Raw genomic sequence first — 17,605 nt, forward strand, 5'->3', positions numbered from 1 at the left:
TAATAATTAATATGTTTGGCAGTTCTGGACTTTAAAATGTTCTTATTCAACCAACATGCTTATTTCTTCTAAGAAATGAGCCAGGCATCAATAAAAACATATATTTTTTCCAATGAAAGTAATATTCTTTGGCTTTACAAGAAAATGTATTTTTTTCAGATCAGCTTTTTAAAGCCTATATTTAAGCATAGCAAAAAGAATGTGTGATACTTTTCCTGTTTTAAATAAAATATATAAAAACACAATTAAATAAAGTTTTATCCGAAATAACTTCAGTTGTTTTAATAAACTAAAAATGTAATGACTGCATAATTTTATATCTTCTTCACAAGACCCTATCTAGACTAAAAAGGCCTCAGTGTGTGTGGGGCACACAGCAACTAAAGTCCAACAAAATAGTTGATGTCACATGTTCATGAGATTGTCTTATTTGTTGCAGACAATTTTGTGTTCCTGAAGAGCGCTGACAAGCAGATTTATACACACACTTTCAACATCAGTAGATTAAACTACGAGACTAATGCAAAACAAAGTTGATCCTTCTGATCTTTTCAGTTTCAGACAAGATAGCTTTCCACTACATCCATACAACCAGTTGATGGATATCAGAGACGTTTGTCAGACAGCTCATCTAGATGTACAAGGTTGATGATTGTGAACTTGTCCTTGTGATGGGGTAAGGAATAGGACTGAAATAATGCTGAAGTCCTTAAAAAGGTAAAAACAAACAAAAACAAATATATGGATCTAAAATAACTATTGCAATACTATTTTTGCAATCAGTTAAAACATTTCCAAAAATAAACAGCTGCAAATATTCAAGCTTGAAAAGATGGACTTGATAAACGTGGCAGAGAGTGAGTGAGTGACAGACTCACTATTGGCATGTTAACATCAAAGGAAATAAAAGTAAGGAAACACATGCCCAAAACTAAAGGACAACTAATGAACCGCAGGGGCTTATCTGAGGAGCTGGTATTAGTTGTCCCACTGCACCATGAGCTATTTTTTACAACAAATACCCATGGGAACAAGAGAGTAAAAGAACCGAGTTGAAGCAAAACCACAGACTCTTCTTTGATCATTCGCAGAGTCCCTTCAAGTAATTTCATGTCCTCCTTGTAGTGCATCTTCAATAAAGCGTTGACAAAAGTTATGGTTCACACAGACAGAGGTCATGTTTCATGTGGGAGCTTAGAACAGCACTGGAACTGCTGTAAAATGGGGGTGTTTTGGGGTGGTGGCAGAGGGGGAGGGTGGGTACTGACATTTGCGCAGAACATTTCCTTTACAATGAAAACAATCTAACCAACTGCAGTACTCATAGGAATTCACCTCCCCTCCCCCATGCCCCACCTCCCCTCCTCCAACCCCAACCATTACATTACCATATCAAAGCCCCGAGTTCAGAGTAAGTCTTCTCTTTCAAGAATGGGAGCGAGGCAGCGAGAGGGAGGGGGAGAGGACAAGACCGAAGCAGTAGGAGTAGAACCAAGACAGAGTTTGCTTTTATCCCTGTTTGGTGTGTATGCATCAGTGTGTGCAAGACATATTGTGTACATGGTTGTGCCAACACATCTTTTGTTCATTAGTCAGGGGGAGCAAAAAAAATGCAAAAAAATAAAAAATACCTAATGGCTACCAAAAGGACTATTGATTGGGGTTTCTGAAGGATCCAATGAAAAGTCATTTTACATTCCTCAAATAGACAATGGGGCCTAAAGAGGGGGGTCTCAGTGGCCGTGAAATACCAAAGCAGGTACACAGTGCAGTTAGGGAGCTACATGGCAGATGGCCAGCAGAGTACAAGCAAAGCCAAAGTCTTTGCGTTTCGTGACTGGAATACTTTAAGTATGGCTCCAGTATTTACCCAACTGTATTCTTAGTGAGCTATTCTCTTGCGCTCACAGTACAAGTACTCACAGGTTCTACTGTCTAGTTTGCTGGGAGACCAAATGTGAAAATCAAAGTGAATGGCATTAGGGTAAATAAGACCACTGGTTGCCTGGGAAACAGTGTACCCAGCCCCAATCTCTCAGGCCTAGCCTTTACTTCCCTCCAATCACTAGAGAGCAATAATACATTATTGACAGAGGGCCACAACAGACAGCAGTGCAGTGTTTTCAAATTGTGTTTGAACAAGAGAGACTTACAGTTAGCCAAGGACAGTGAGAGAAGAAAGCATACAGCACAAGAGCACAGAGGAGCTGGAGGGTTTTGCAAACCCAACCCATTTACACAACCATAACCATTAATCTGCCATTCATATCCAGCCGCACCAAAACAATCTATCCAAAAACCGGCTTGAATTGCCAACAGCGGCGCTACTGCATTGCTTATAATTGGCTATATTTCCCAATTTACAGTGTTTAACAGAAGTAGAGATATGCATTTCTCAACAGTTAGACTAAATATTAATGTATGTCTTGTCCACCTGATGTTAAGACAACAGTATATGGATCTGGATCGTGTCCCCTCTCTCCATAAAGTGAAACTGCTGACAGGCATACATGTTATATCACATAAAATTGCTTTCACACCGTCTGTGCAACATGAATATTGCAAAAAGCTATTGGGAGTGGAGTATTTGTTAGTCATTATATTCCAATGCTTTGCATGCCAAAAATAGACCCAGCTTGTTGAATGCAGTAGATAGATGCAATGTCAAATAAACTACAGGTGAAAGAGAGTTGAACGCATTGTAGGAATAGATGCAAAGGAGTGGTAAAAATTTGTATTTATTGCCAAAGTTATAATTTTTAGCAATATCACCATCATATGATTTTATAGTAAGCCAATATTTACCAATTACCAAAAAGGTAAAACTATTCTGCACCTTTCTGCTCCAGGTTAAAATGTAAATCTAAACTGAAGTATTAGCTAGTGAAGTCTGCGATGTTAATTTTGCCATCTTACTCGTGTTTCAAGAGATACGGACTAATTCTGCATTCTGCATTTGTAGTCAGAACTCAAAAGTTCTACAGACTTGGAAAAAAAATCAACAGGAATGCCCTCCAATCCGAAAGTCAGAGAACTTTTAAAAAGTTGACATTGAGATCCAGTGTGGCACTGATAAGCTGTCAAGACAACATGTTTATTTTACAAGACACACTTGTAAGAATGAGTCTAAAAATCAAAGTTCAATTCTACATTGAACAAAATGTGGAAAGTACAGCTTAGACGACGTTCAAAAGAGGTTCTGTGAGCAATGGCTGTTTGGGCGCCGCCATAATTGAATCCCAACTTCTACAGCTACGTTAACCGGAGTTAACTTGGGTGTGACGTCATTCCCAACTCCAAGCTTTGGTTTTGTGGAAAATGGAATGCAGCATGTGATTAGTTTCAGCTGTAAAGTTTGGATTGTTTCCAAGAAAGGAAGAGGTTCCATAAATCTGTGGTTTTAACCTGGTGCATAGTAATAATGGTGCTGCATTAACACATCCACAAAGATTAAATACAACCTTTAGTCAACATCGTCCTGAGAGAGGAAATGCATAAAAAGAAATAAAGGCTCTGAAGAACCTGGGGCAAAAAGCACTCTTTATCTCACTACTGAGTGCACACAACTAGAGCCCACTGGAAGATGCGGAGTGAAGTAGAGACTCACCTGTCTTTTCTTTGATCTCACAAAGAACGCTGAAGAGTGCTGGTTTCATTCTGTGACAGTTCAGGGCATGCTTCCTGTAAGACAGAAGAGGGAATAAAACAAAGAAGGAGAGAGGTGGGATTAGGGTAAACAGAACTCCATTTCAAGTCATTCCAAGTTTCTATTCCATAAAAAGTAGTAGAGCAGCTGTCTGTACTATGCGCACAGAACTGTTTTATGCCTTTGTAAGCATCGACACATCCTTGGAGCGTCAGTCCAAACTAGCAAGAGTAATACTGTCATTAGTACGCTTTGCACTGAAGAACAGGTAATGATGCCAAACCTCAAGGTCATCATTACTGAGAACCTGATTTCAGGGTTAATACGCAGTAATCTAATTTCTACCTGCTGAAGACATCCTCAATCCATGAAACTAGATGGTGAGTTGACAGAGCCCATTTGGATTAGGATGCATTTTTAATATAACCAGAAATTACCTTTATCACCAAACAAACTGAAAGCAATCTATGTATAAAAACTCTACAGTTTACAGAAATGAGATCACCTCAGCTTATCCGGTTAACACATTCCATTTAACAACATACTCACTCCCATGACACTTTATAAAAGGATTAAAGAATTGAATGCTGTGGCAGGTTTGATTTCACTCTTTGCTCAATACAAGCAGTGTGCAGAGCACTCAATATTTATTTGTCTTGAGGTAAAAATGATCATTATGGTGTAAATAACACTGAGACAGCCGCAAAAGCAGTATTCTGTCTTGTACATTTCTAATTCAATAGACCTCAAAGTACCCCAAAATTACATGCTTGAGTGTCTAAGATAAATGACAACACAGCAATATAATCATATTTAATAAAACCTTAGCAATGCACGACATGGGTTATGTCTATAGTTCCTTTATTTACACCATATTCAAACTAGAATACATACAGCAAAAATAAACTCTTGCTTCAAGTAGAAAAGGTACCCTTTAAATTCATACAAATATACAAATGCACAGTTAAGACAATCCATTAACTCATAATCACTTCAGAAAAGCAACGTTATCCATAGCAAAAAGTAAAATACCCATGTGTTCTGACTTCGACTGGGGTTGCATATAAAATTGCTGAGGCAGGTAGTTTAGATCCATTCTGCTGCTCCGCAGGTGAGACAGCAGTGAATAAAAAGCTCATACTTAACAATACCAGGCAGCTCTGACGTTATCAACGGAATAAAACCATGGTTCATAATTCTTATAATTGCTACAACTGCCTGATGGATAAAAGGGGCTAAAGTTGAAGTTATTGAAGCTGTGAGGGAGATTGTTGGAAACATATGAAGGTTAACAGTTAAAAAGCTACTTATTGAGCAGTATGGATATGAATGGCGCTCACATCAGTCTGATTTTACAACTGAAACTGATTAATTAAATTTTAAATGTTGTAATTTTATAGTCATTTTAATAAATAACTTTTATGAAGTCATAAATCTTCAAGTCGGCAAGGAAAATCACCGCACTAAAATATTTTTGAAGCGCTGACAATTGATTTCAAAAGCCATTTGTATGGAAATACTTGCAAAACACTTTCGCCTTTCAGTGTACCATATTTGAATACTACTCAAACAGTATTCATTTTTTTTTTTTTTTTTTTTTTTTTTTCTTTCGAAAAGTATTTATTGTTACTGTAAGCATTTAAAAATTTACATTATGTCAGTTATACAGAAATTTTCAATAACTTACAAAATCATCAGTTCAGACTAAAAGAAGCTAAGAACAAGAATATAAAACACAAAATCTCTGTGCGTTAAAAGTTGAGCAGGACCGGGGTGACCCCTTCCCAAGTCCGGAGCCGTCCCGTCCTTCCAAACAGTATTCATTACTGAATAAACTTTTAACACTTATATGCCCCAGGCTTTGAAGGGTGCATTCATATGCATATTTATAGTCAACTGGTGTGCAAATGTAAGATATCCTAAATTGTAACGCATGTTACACTTTTGTTGAACGCCAAATGAATAAACACAACTTTTTAGATAATAATTTGTAACAGAAAAAAAAAATAAAAAAGAAACACTAAAATAGCTATAAACAATAGATTACAGGTTTGTTTTATGATTTATTCAGGACAACAATTTCTATTTTAGCTACACAAAGAATGGAATCCCAATAGTACGCAACATCTCAATTGCAAGCAAGAACTGCAAGTGTGCAATTATTTGATAAGGTACTATATTTCAAGTAGGATTTGCGATGGCGACATTGGTAAATATTGTGATGACAATACCAGTTGTGAACGTATGATGATAGTTTTATTCTTTTCTTTTGCACATTTTGAGCAGTATCGTTTGTGTCAAACGAGAACATCTGCTGCTGTGAGATTGTCCAAGTGGATAAATATTACATTAGCATGAAAAATGAACGCTCATACACTTGGAATATATATTTTTCAACTCCAAACAGTCTTTTGCAGTATGAATATTGCACACGCTGATATTGCAATGAGAATATATCCACAATACGTTGTGCAGTTTTAAATTTAAGTGACATGCATTCCCACTCTGCATATCAATAATGCAGTTGGCCAATTGAAGGAACTCTAAGTGCCCTTATGCACCGAATATATATTTTTATTGGTTGGGATGCTGAAGCTCATAGTAAAGAAACTTGTAAAGAAAAAAAAGGAACAAGGAAACACAGATTAATCATAATCATTATCGTTGCAATTTTCAACAGCATTATTGCCAATATGCATCTTCCTGATAATGTGCAGCTCTAATTACAACCATAAGCAGAAGAGCCTCAAATCCCATTCTCTGGTGAAATAGGTTGTCACAATATCTCAAACTAAATTGTGAAAAGAACTATCTACCATTACCATTAGATAACATTTTTGATATGTGAGAAAAAATTAAGAACTAGGAAAACAGAACAACTAATTACAAATTGCTTCATAACATGTCTTTTCAACTCCAAAAGTAAAATATTGGGAACACTTGTATGAAATAAAGACGCACCACTTAATATGGAACCACAAGTTAGCTTTTGCAACATGGCTAATGTATCAGGTGAGATAAACTGCATACAGTTCTTATTACAATTAATCAACACAAACTATTCCCCCTCCCTCCCCATTTATTTAATTCATTTCTCACAACGCTACCGGTGGTGCTATGCTTCTTACATGATTTCCTTCAACCCTTTTTACAAAAACATTTCTGGTGCATGTTTGTTATGATGTTTTAAAGTCATAACTTTTAAACTTGCTGAGATTATCTGTAAATATTACTTTCCAGGAGCTCTATCTCCCAGGGCTTGGCGATATGACTGAAAAACATATCACGATAAGTGTTTTATATTAGTTGATATCGATAATCATTGATTAGGTTTTTGTTTTAAAAATCCGAAACACTGCCAAACTGATAACGTGATCATTAATGTTTTATGAAAAATTTCCTCTCAAGCTATTATATTCATTTTTTTCCTTTCGCTCAAAGTTGTTTTTTATTTTTTAAGATGTTAAGCACTGCTGCTGCACAAGTTACTCAGCAGGTTAGCATTAGCTTACCAATGAGTGATGCCACCAATCTAGTTTACCTCGCCAAGAGAGGTTGAGAAGTTAAAGCCTTTCCTCTGCCTACATTCCCCAGAATGCCATGCGGGATTGAACTATTGAACATGTCTACATAACGATATATATTGCTGTCATTGATTTATTACCCAGCCCTACTATACTCCCTCCCTCTAAGTCCAACCACTCAAATTTAGACACAAGTGTACTGCATCTGCTGTATGGATTAGTGCTTTCCACTATCGATGTAAACTTTCAAATGTCTTACATGTGGTCATCCAAGTTCAAGGTAGAAGACTATTCCCAAAAAGAAAAAACAAATCAGGAAACGGCCTCTGGCACTAGATATGAGACTTAGACTGACTTTATTATCATTTTGCATGCACAGGATGTATAACCTTATCAATATCTATTGCCATAATGATAAAATGTTCAAAACAGCTGTAACCCCTGGACAACAACTCAGGTAAAGCTTGCCATTACATATAGTCAAGACGATGGTAGAGGACAATGGCACCAGGGGCCACCAAGTAACCACAACAATTTATTTAAAGGCTATCTACAAATGATAGCGCATGGTGCCATACTCAATTTTAACTGATGATGAACTTAGAATGAAGAGGTTAACATTTCAGTCTAGCTTTCAAAGACAAATCTCTTAATCTACTTCCAATTATGCAAAACATACAACTAAGTCAATATCTGCATGAGACAATATGAATTTATTTTACATAATAGGACAAAAATTGAAGCCCACTGCGATACAACTGTCACTAAAGTTTACTTAATCAGATATATATGTTCTATATTTGGATTGGTTTACAGTTCTGAGGAGGGAGATCAAGTGAGGGGCCTGAAAAGTGAGGTGACAGAAAGGTGCTTGAGCAGCGAGGTCTGCAGCCAAGTCCTTTGGGATTTGGTCCCTGTGAATGAAACCCTGCCTATTGTCTGTTTTTGTATTGTTCAGTCTTGCTGCTTTTAAGCAGGAAACACCAATATTTCTTAGGTAACAACATTGATATGCGGTTAGGAAAAACATAAGTATACGTTTGGTGAAAACCTTGAAAATCAATATAATGCCTGTTATGGAAAAAAACATGCAAAAAAGAAACATTTCAAAAATAAACCATTTCTTTTTGAAACAGGATGAAGCACAGAGAGCTGACGTATAACAACCAGTGATGAATATGAACTAGCTACACCTGGTCTAACCACAACTCCCATTTCTGTTGTAAACATCCTCTGCAGTTTTAAAAGAGGGAAGTGGCACCTACAAGACCCAGTCCAAAGGAATGCCTCTCTGCGAGAGTTTTGAGGGGAAAAATAAAATAAAAAATGATGTGTCTAGAACTAAATGTCAACTTCCTCCACAAAATCTGTCACTGTTCAATTTGAGATGGGGAGGGCTGTCTTCACCATGGAGGGTATGAGCAGGAGGGGGGGAGAAGAAGGTGTGCATGCGGTCCAGTACTGACCTGTGCTGGAAGTTGAGTGGCAGGCCACCCCCTGCCATGCCCCCCCCTGCTCTCCCTCCCTCTGTGGGGTCGTCTGATCCACCCCAATGCGCTGGCGATTCCTCTGGCCAGGATCTAAGCATATGGTGACACGGTGAGAGGATGAGGGTGGATGGTGCGCAGGAAGGGTACTCTGCAACACCAACTTCTTGTGCTACCCTGACCACTCCCTATCCTATCCTGCCACGTTACATGACAGGGAAGTCATGTAACCGTAAGAACAACTTTATACATTAAAACATAGATCATCCTGACCTAGGAAATGATTGACATATTGGCATACAGTGACAAAAAGACAATAAAATGTAAGTCATTTAGTATTTATTAGGACCTCCATCTGTAACAACATTCACTGTTTAGTGTTGAAGTTGCTTATGTTTTGGAATTTTCTCAACAAAACAAAACAAAATTTATATATATAAGTAAAAAGTCAAATGCACATTGTCACAAGGGCACTTCTGCAATTTAATTTTCCAAGTATGATGATAGAGTACATATAAAGTACGGTGGAGGTGTGTGTGTAAACTCCTAAGTGCCAACGTAGTACGTTCTACAGTGCAACTGATTTTTTTTGTACTTATAAATATGAATAATTTAGCTAAATAAGTTCACAACAGTTCCGCCATTGCCTATTGTCAGCACAAACTTGAAATACAACAGATGAAACTGAAACATCAGCAAGAGCTATTTTAACGCAAAGTTAATTGTGCCATGAGGTGTGATGAACTCTCCAAAGTAGTAGTCAAGAAAATGTAATATCTCAACATTCATAGGCTGCCAGTATAGCATCATTCCTCCCCCTCACCACCATCTCATTAATAGAAACTCGATTTGCGGACAGCTGCACTCGCGTACACATTATAGGAGAATTGATTGCACCCAGCACACAATGAAAAGGATGAACACCAGCGAGGGAGGGAGTGAAAGGAGTGAATTAATTAAGAGAACCAGGTGGTCAAATGTTGGGTGGAAAATCACTAGCTAATGACACATCACACTGTGGCCACAGTCTTGCAGTGGACGGTTGTCTATTGTTGAAATACTGACGCTTCATTTGAAACTGACCTTATGCTCTTTGAGCCACATGGCAAATGAGTGTGAGTCAGTCACTCAGTGGGGTACATGCTGTCAATAAGTATAGGTAAAATGCTTCTAATACAAACATTACATTAAAAAAGAGTCGTAAATGACACATCACAAACACCACAGACATGCAGGACTGGGTGATGCCTGATCTTAACTTTATGTAGGATTTCTTTCCCCACTTTACAGTTTGATTCCTGGGGTTATTGCTACTATTTTGGACTGTAAATAAAAGTCGTTTTTAGCTAAACAAGCTGTAAAAATTATTTCAATAATATGACCGATTATAGTTTTATTAACGTTCTTCTTATATAATAATTTTTCATAATGTTTACAAAGCTGCTACTTCTTCATAGTTTAGATTTGATGAAAAGTTTTTAAAACTTTAAAATGCATAATTTCACCATTCGCAGGTAAATTAACACTAAATAAAAAGTAACGCATTTTAGTTTGGGATGTATTTTCTTTTCCCCGCACCCTCCAAAATGTAATACTATCATAGACTTTTTTTCCCCCGATTTAATATTTAATTGGTAAACCAATTAGTACAGAGGATCGGTTACAATTACCAAGCCAGTATGTTTACAAATTATAAGTATTCAAGGTAATGTAATTTGCAGCAACAAGATTGCATTTTATTTCTCTTGTTTTACAAATACCCACACTCTACAGTGGACTCCGAATATGTTCAGTATATGCAGGCACAAAATGTACATTCACTTTCATACTTTGGTGCAAATTAACATCGCAGTGTAACGTTACATTAATCCCTCAATAACAAACTATCTTAATTTTAAATCACGCAACAAAAAAACTGACTTTAGCTTAGCTATCATGAGTGGAAAATGGCTCTTCACAAGTCTTACCTGGCCTGTGCTTCGTCCAGGCTTTCGTCGGTGATGGCCATTATTTGCTGTAGAATATCTCCAATGTCTTGTTGCGGCTGACCGAGGGACTGTTGTTTCCGGACCGAGTCCGGATCACCGACATCGGGCTGTGATAGTCCACCGAGTCCGGTGAGACCCGTCAGCATCCTAGTCTGATCATCCATACTTTCAAAGAAAACTCGCCGTTTTCCTCAGTCGACGAACACAATCAAATAGCTAGCCTATTAGCTAGCCAGCAAAGTGTTTTCCACGATAAATCATACAACACTTATCCCCTTACCCGACAGCGACAGTAGGCGATTAGTTTGGGGTTGTTTTCGCAAATCAAACAGCACGAACAGGGTTTACATTCGTCTGTATCTTTTGTTTCCTCTACTAGTTAATAAACGCGGCCAGGCTAACGGAGGCTAACCGCCGTGTAAAAAAAGAAGCAGCTAGGTTAGCAGCAGTAGCCCAGCAGAAAGGCAGCAGGGACACACATGCACAGCCTGTGTGAGCGCCTCGCACATTTTCAGGAAAAATGTAGAACGAAAATTTAGCCACAAACGAACATACGAGTCTTTTAAAATAGCGCGGTAATTTAGGAGTTATATCAGGTATGAACACACACCGTTTCAAACCTTGTTGCTCCTATAAAAAAAAAAAATGTGTTACCAAAACAGACTACGGTTTGCCATTGTTGTTGATGAGTATGTGGGATGTTCTTCAGCGGAGTGGTGTACGTCGCTTTGACCATTAAAACTCACAGCACCACAGAGCGCGATCTTGTGGGTGGGTAAATGATAAACTATACATCGAGAGCATCTTTAGACAGGAAAAAAAAAAATCTATCTCGAATCATTTCCCATCGCATATGCAAATATTAGATCTAATTTACGATTATATTACGCTGCAAAAATCTACTAGTAAACCAAAACTGTGATTTGATTGCTGCAAAAAATAAAATAGAAGCCTGGTTATACACAGTTGAAATAATATTTTGTAAATCTCATATTAGAATGTTACATTAACTTTCATAGTCCAGACAAAACCTTAGCCTTTGACCAACCAAAAAATAGTTATTTTTGCAGATCCCCAACCTAGGTGACTACGTGCAAAAATAGCAGGAAAATGCTGCTGTGCCTGTATAGACTTGCTAACTATGCAACTAACATTATAAGTTATGCAAACTCACTGACGTTCATATGTGTGTGCAAACTGTGCCAATTTCTAGAAGTGCTCAGTCCCAGAGCAAAACAGTTCAGGATACTGTTCCCTACCCCTGATGAATGAAACATCCCATCAGTTTTCAGTATGAAAACGTTGACAGCAGATTGAAAACAAGTGTCCTTGCTTTTTGCAAACTGGGCAATTCTGATGTTGTTTATCACTCAGATCACAGAGACAGCTTTCCGAGACGAATGGCAGACTGAATGGATGTGGAGGAGAGCAGCAGCCAGCTCTGTTAGACTGAGAGGAGATGATGGGTGTGCATGAGGGAGTATGACCAAACTGACTATTTATGCTGAGTCTCCTGCTATCCATCTACTACAATCTGTAACTAATCAATCTAAAGTTAGAGACAACAAAAACAGCAAATCCAGTAAACAGTTGTTGCTCTATGCATGGGCTTTTAAGAAGTCAAACTCAAGTTAAACGAGAAGCTTAACATGTGAACTACCTCGTAGAGTTTCCCCAATTGCATGCATTTTACATGTGAACCTCTAAAAATCCACAGAGTAACTTTATAATGTAATTTTTACCAAGTCGGACATTTAAGTATTTTTATTTATTTTTTGTCACTGTCAAGATTGTTTTCCTTTGAAAGCAAAACCGTTGTCATTGACTTTGTCAATTTTTTTTTTTTTATTATTGTTGGTGATTCACTTAAGAACAATTTCTGTGAAACCTTTACTCATTTGGATGCTAAGGCTGCCCTCCTCTCACCCCACAAGCATCAAGCCTCATTTTCATCTAAATAAGAATCGATCTATCCTGCTGTGCACCATCTTCCCTTACTAGCAACTCTCATGGTCAAAGCCCTACATTTTTCTCCTTGCTTCTCCATATGCTCTGCAATCACTCCCCCGAATAAAGCCACAAGAAAATCCTCCAGAAACCACACTGGGGATCATAACTCCAGTGCAAAGTTATAGACTCGTATCGTGTGGAGGGGGAAAATAAGAACTCTTATTGCTGCAATCAAGAGATGCACAAATTAAGCATACGTGTTAATTAATGAATTGGTCCAAGAGATTTGAGAGATGGCAAATGAAGCTTTGCCTGACTGGTACAATGTCAAGGCTTCGTTCTGCATCAGTGACCAAGCCAAGCAAGAGATGGGGGTGAGTCACTGTGGGGGAGGGGCCTCCTTCTGTATGGTCAGGGGACACTGATGAAGTGCAATAGATGCAGCACCAAACAGGAGTAAGTGTGACAGGGGGTGAGCCTCTAGGGTTTCTGTATATACTGAAGAATGTGTGTAAAGTAAGAAAAGTTTTCTTTCTTTTTTTTTTTTGCTTGAATAGTTTAACAAGAATATAATCGAAATGTTTCACAATTTAAGCTATGTCATTGCTTTTTGAACTAACATTGTCATCACATTGGTACTTTCAGGGATTTACCGTTGATTTTTTTGGGGGTGTTATTATTATTCATGTTAAATAGAGCATCGAATACATAAAATATATCTTATTGTCAAGACTATTAATTTTTTATAGCCTCAATATTAATTGTGATAGGTATCAACTTACTTTGGTAATAACTTTTAAGACAACGTGGCTGTTTTTTAAAATTATTATAGTTTAATTTGATAACACCAAAAACAGGGACCATACTTAGCTAGATGGTGGCAAAGTTTTAACATTTGCTAATGGGTCTAAACAGTTTCAGGATTTACAGATGAAAATGCTCTTAAGGCCAAAAGAATAATCTACTCAAGCAATTCACCACCTTTAATACGATTTTGTGAATAGCTAGCCACTGCCACCTGCTGGTCAAATCCATGTATAATTTGCCACTGCCATTAAAGTTGTTTAATGTTGGAGCATAACATAAAATGTTATTTTCTCTCTTTGTTTAACAAAACAGGACAGGAAAATCAACAAAATTGGAAAATGATATAAAAGCACAAGAACATATGTAAATTTTTAACAATCGTTGGATTCATGGATTCAGCTGTACAGAAGCATCATCTATTGAGGACATATTGTTTATGTAGTTGCCTTTTGCAAAGGTGCCGACATCAGATTCTTAAGAAGGTTCGATGAAAGCTCCTGGAATCCGGCCTCCTCAGCTGGAGACAGCATAGAAATAAAAATAATTAGTGTGAAAGTTTCTTTCACTAGACCATCACAGAAAATGTCAAAATATTACAAAGTAAAGATATATTGTTCAAGCAAAGTCATTACCTAATTGGACACTGGTCTTTTTGACTAACAGCTGTGACTGCTCCTTGATGGTAAGTAGCTGCTGTATCATTTTACACTGAGTGTCCATCTACAGGCAAGAAAAAAAAATCTATAAGTTACAAAATAAAATGATGACAATATTGCATCAACATTGCTTTGGAAAATTGCAACGCTTAGTTTTTTATCTGAAAACTGGTCGGTCTAAATTGCTGTGTGTCCAGTGTCTGCGTTTCCCAGTGATTGAATAGCAACCTTTTCGTGCTTGTTATGGAAGGAAATATCTATTGTAAATAATATCTGCGAGATAACACAAACAAAAATATACCAGTACGAAGCTGTTCCAAAATAATAGACAATAGAGAATACTAATCTTCAGACTTACTTGACGATCAATCTGTATTAAATTACATACATGCATGCTGAAATATTTTGAATGGAGAAATGTTGAGTCTGCTCTTTTCTTTATGTCTATCAACAATAATTAACAATAATTCTAAGCACTGCTCATAGAAACAGTTAAAACCTGACATTATAGTGGTTTCATGACCATTAAAATATAAGTGGAAAAGGCTTGTATTTGTAAATGTATTTGTGTCCCATTCATTTCCAAGTTTGCCCCTGAAAAATCTCAGTTCTTATGACTATTTCTCTTCACCCTCCACCCAATGTACTGAAGTGTCTGGTGGGTGTGTGCATGTCATATTCGTGCATGTTGCCCAAAAAGCAACATTTCAAATACAATACTGCAAGCCCACTCTTATGACATTCACTTTAGAGCTTAGAACACAAAAGCTTGAAAATACAATAACTTCTTAAATTTTTTTTTGTGAGGACAAAAGAAAAAGAAATCCAACATACAATCATGGCCATAGTATGCATCATGGGTCGCTGCCTACAGAGGACATTGTGGTAGTTGGGTTTACTCTGTATGACAGAGTTCTGCGAGGACTGGACTGTTAACGTAGAGTTTAGAGGTATACCCGTCTCCTGTCCCATCTTCACCTTCCTACAGCGGAAAATCAATAACATGATTGGTACAAATTCAAAGAAAGTCGTGGATAACACTGTCACGTGAACGCTTAATGACAATACAAATGTTTACTTTTCCAGTTCCTCTGCTTTTTCCTTGTGTTTGTTCATCAGGGCCTCCCAAGACTCACTTTCAGCCTTGAGCCTAAGAAAAAACAAAAAGAAAAGATCATATATGAGGCCATTTTATATTTATAATTATTCTAAAATAAGCATCGGACATGAGAGTAGACAGAACAACATGCCTGCTGATTGCTTTCTGGACATTCTCCATGGCTCTTTGCACAGCACGCTGACTGCAACTTCAAAGCAATAAAAGACACAAATGCAAAGAAGACAGTCATCATGATTAATGCCAAAAGTGCAGTGAAATTTAAAAAAGTATGCATACTTGGGTTGACTCGAAGATAAGTTATGTGGTTCATTGCTTGTATTTTTGGTTAAGCAGCTCCACTCCATCTTGATGTTTTCAACTACATAAAACAAGAACAACACAGATAATATGAAATTATTGTTTCAATAATTTAAAATACTTAGCTCCAAGGAATTTTTTTTTTTTTTTTTTAAAACTACCAACCTTGTTTTTTGAAGGAGTCCAGTGAAGCTTTTGGAAATGACTCAAGTGAATTTTGAGTTCTTTCTAGCACCATCTGCAAAGAAAATACATGTGAATAAACAAAAAATATTCTCACAGTTTGCAGACGGTAAACAGGTAGGGACACACAAAATCAATTTTTAAATTTTTATTTACAAAAAAAAGTTTTCGTTTTTTTTTTAACTCACATTTTATTGTGTAATTTTGTGGCTAGTATTAATTAAATATCTAGTCATTCTTCTAATGTTGAGTAAACAATATCTATCTATTTAGCAAAATATGAACATAAAACTGTTATTGGCTATATTAGATAAGATAAAATTAATTTGTCATTGTCATCAACAGATTACGAGATTGAGATTTGCTCGACTCGAGTTAAGATGCAGGTTATGTGTATATACGTAATATACCAAGATAAAGAAATGAATAGTACAAAATGAGAAATAAACTTAGACATCAGAAGATGGTTGCAGTGCCTGGAGGTGTCGCAACAGAATTTACATTTATAACAAAGTGGTGTCAAGAGCAGAAGTTCTTATGCCTTTGAATTTAGTGCCATGATTGCCATCGGGTAAAAACTGTTTTTTAGGCGATTTGTCCTGGTTACATTGCTTAAGCAATGTAAGGGTCAAGACTTAAAACTAAATTTGTTGCACCTTAAATTAAGATGTTTCATAACATCTTCAAATCTTCATTTAATCTTTTAAGAGTTGATTCAGACAAAGAAATACAAATGAGCTATTGGACCTTCATGGAGTTCAGGAGAAACTTATAAAGGTTTAATGCATTTGGTTTCTATAGCTTCACTTAACATACCTCCATTGAAGCCTCCAGCAGTTTTTCAAGTCTCTCTTGTTGTGATAATGATGGACTTATGCTTCTGCACAAAGCTAGAACAGATTCATTTAAATTATTATTTGTCTTGAACAAAAGTAAACATTAATGTTTCACTGTGGGGGGGATAAAAATATGATGGGGGGGGGGAAATGTCTCTCACTCTCATATGGGTTGGGAAGGGCAGGGAGGGAGCGTCGGGTTATGGTGTTTCTCCTCCAGGATTTATTCTGTTCACGGGGATTTACGGGTTTTTCTGTGAGTGCCTCCATTTCTTGTTTCATCATCTCTGACTGTTCGTCTCCAGGATCTGTCATCTGTGTGGTAGATAATGTCGAGTCGGTCCGGTGACACTTGAGAGGAGGTTCCGACTCGGGGACTGGGGAGGAGCATCTTTTTGAAGACTGGACCGTAGACAGGACCTTGGCATAAACAACAAAGCCAGTAACTCTCCATTCAGCAAATCATCTGTTATAAACTACAGAAAGGGCTTTTATTTCTCACCTCTACTGAGGTTTCGTCTGCCTCGATACGTGCGCAGCTAAAGTAGGTAACAGACGAAAAAGTCGCTTTAATGTTTACATCAGACCAGAACAAAACTATCGGAAATGTCCACCAAAACATGACAGCAATACAGGTCGTTTAAAATTATTTACAGTGATAAGGTAATGGATTTGTTTAATTTAAATAAGTTGTATTACGAGCTTAAAACAAAACATACCCGTGCTCAACTTCAGCCTTCTTTTCCGCCATTTTAATTTCAAATAGCTATCCTTACAGCGCGCCCAAAGACCAAACCCACCCTTTCAAGGCTCTAAGACTCATGGGAAATGTAGTTAAGCAATGTAAGGGTCAAGACTTAAAACTAAATTTGTTGCACCTTAAATTAATTTCAATATTTATACAAAATACATAGATGCATTTAGAAATACTTATATGAAAAGCTGAATAGGGGCATTTTTAGCAAAGGTCATATTTATTGTGACCCCTTTGGATAAAGTTGAAAAGATTGATACTGTTTTATCTGAACAATGTTTAAATGACTTCAAGTTTGTTGCAAAAAAAAATAAATAAAGGTTTACAGAGGCTCTCCAAAGTTAAAATGTTTAAATG

At 37.1% G+C, this 17,605-nt stretch overlaps 2 protein-coding genes across 4 annotated transcripts in view; both read right to left on the minus strand.

Moving 5' to 3' along the window:
* pbx4 (pre-B-cell leukemia transcription factor 4) overlaps nt 1–11,383 on the minus strand; it is a 29,791-nt gene extending 18,408 nt beyond the window's left edge. Inside the window, exons 1-3 of one of the 3 annotated variants that reach the window (XM_028043191.1) lie at nt 10,625–11,381; nt 8,637–8,750; nt 3,608–3,681 (exon numbers count right to left, since the gene is read on the minus strand). In XM_028043191.1, the coding sequence (XP_027898992.1) occupies nt 3,608–3,681; nt 8,637–8,750; nt 10,625–10,809 (373 nt within the window). In that variant the 5' untranslated portion in view covers nt 10,810–11,381. Of the gene's footprint in view, nt 1–3,607; nt 3,682–8,636; nt 8,751–10,624 lie in introns of all 3 variants that reach the window. The other 2 variants (XM_028043193.1, XM_028043192.1) reach the window with 2 other exon arrangements.
* A 2,022-nt stretch (nt 11,384–13,405) lies between these two features.
* Nucleotides 13,406–17,313, minus strand: dsn1 (DSN1 component of MIS12 kinetochore complex). Its single transcript, XM_028043196.1, has 11 exons — nt 17,214–17,313; nt 16,997–17,033; nt 16,656–16,914; nt 16,475–16,548; nt 15,641–15,713; nt 15,455–15,536; nt 15,309–15,365; nt 15,137–15,208; nt 14,893–15,040; nt 14,035–14,122; nt 13,406–13,919 (listed from the first exon to the last, which is right to left on the minus strand). The coding sequence occupies exons 1-11, from the start codon at nt 17,243–17,245 to the stop codon at nt 13,837–13,839; spliced, it is 1,005 nt and encodes a 334-aa protein (XP_027898997.1). The 5' UTR covers nt 17,246–17,313; the 3' UTR covers nt 13,406–13,836.
* Nucleotides 17,314–17,605: the final 292 nt, after the last annotated feature.

Source organism: Xiphophorus couchianus, chromosome 16, assembly GCF_001444195.1.
Source record: "Xiphophorus couchianus chromosome 16, X_couchianus-1.0, whole genome shotgun sequence".
Taxonomy (NCBI): domain Eukaryota; kingdom Metazoa; phylum Chordata; class Actinopteri; order Cyprinodontiformes; family Poeciliidae; genus Xiphophorus; species Xiphophorus couchianus.

Bases quoted from the DNA above. Each gene is read 5' to 3' on its own strand.
- dsn1 (XM_028043196.1), bottom strand. From the start codon at position 17,245: ATGGCGGAAAAGAAGGCTGAAGTTGAGCACGG. The intron at 16,549-16,655 runs GTGAGAGACATT...AATCTGTTCTAG, and splicing joins CCTTCCCAACCCATATGAGA to CTTTGTGCAGAAGCATAAGT. The intron at 14,123-14,892 runs GTATGTTGGATT...TCTTGCCTGTAG, and splicing joins TGCATACTATGGCCATGATT to ATGGACACTCAGTGTAAAAT.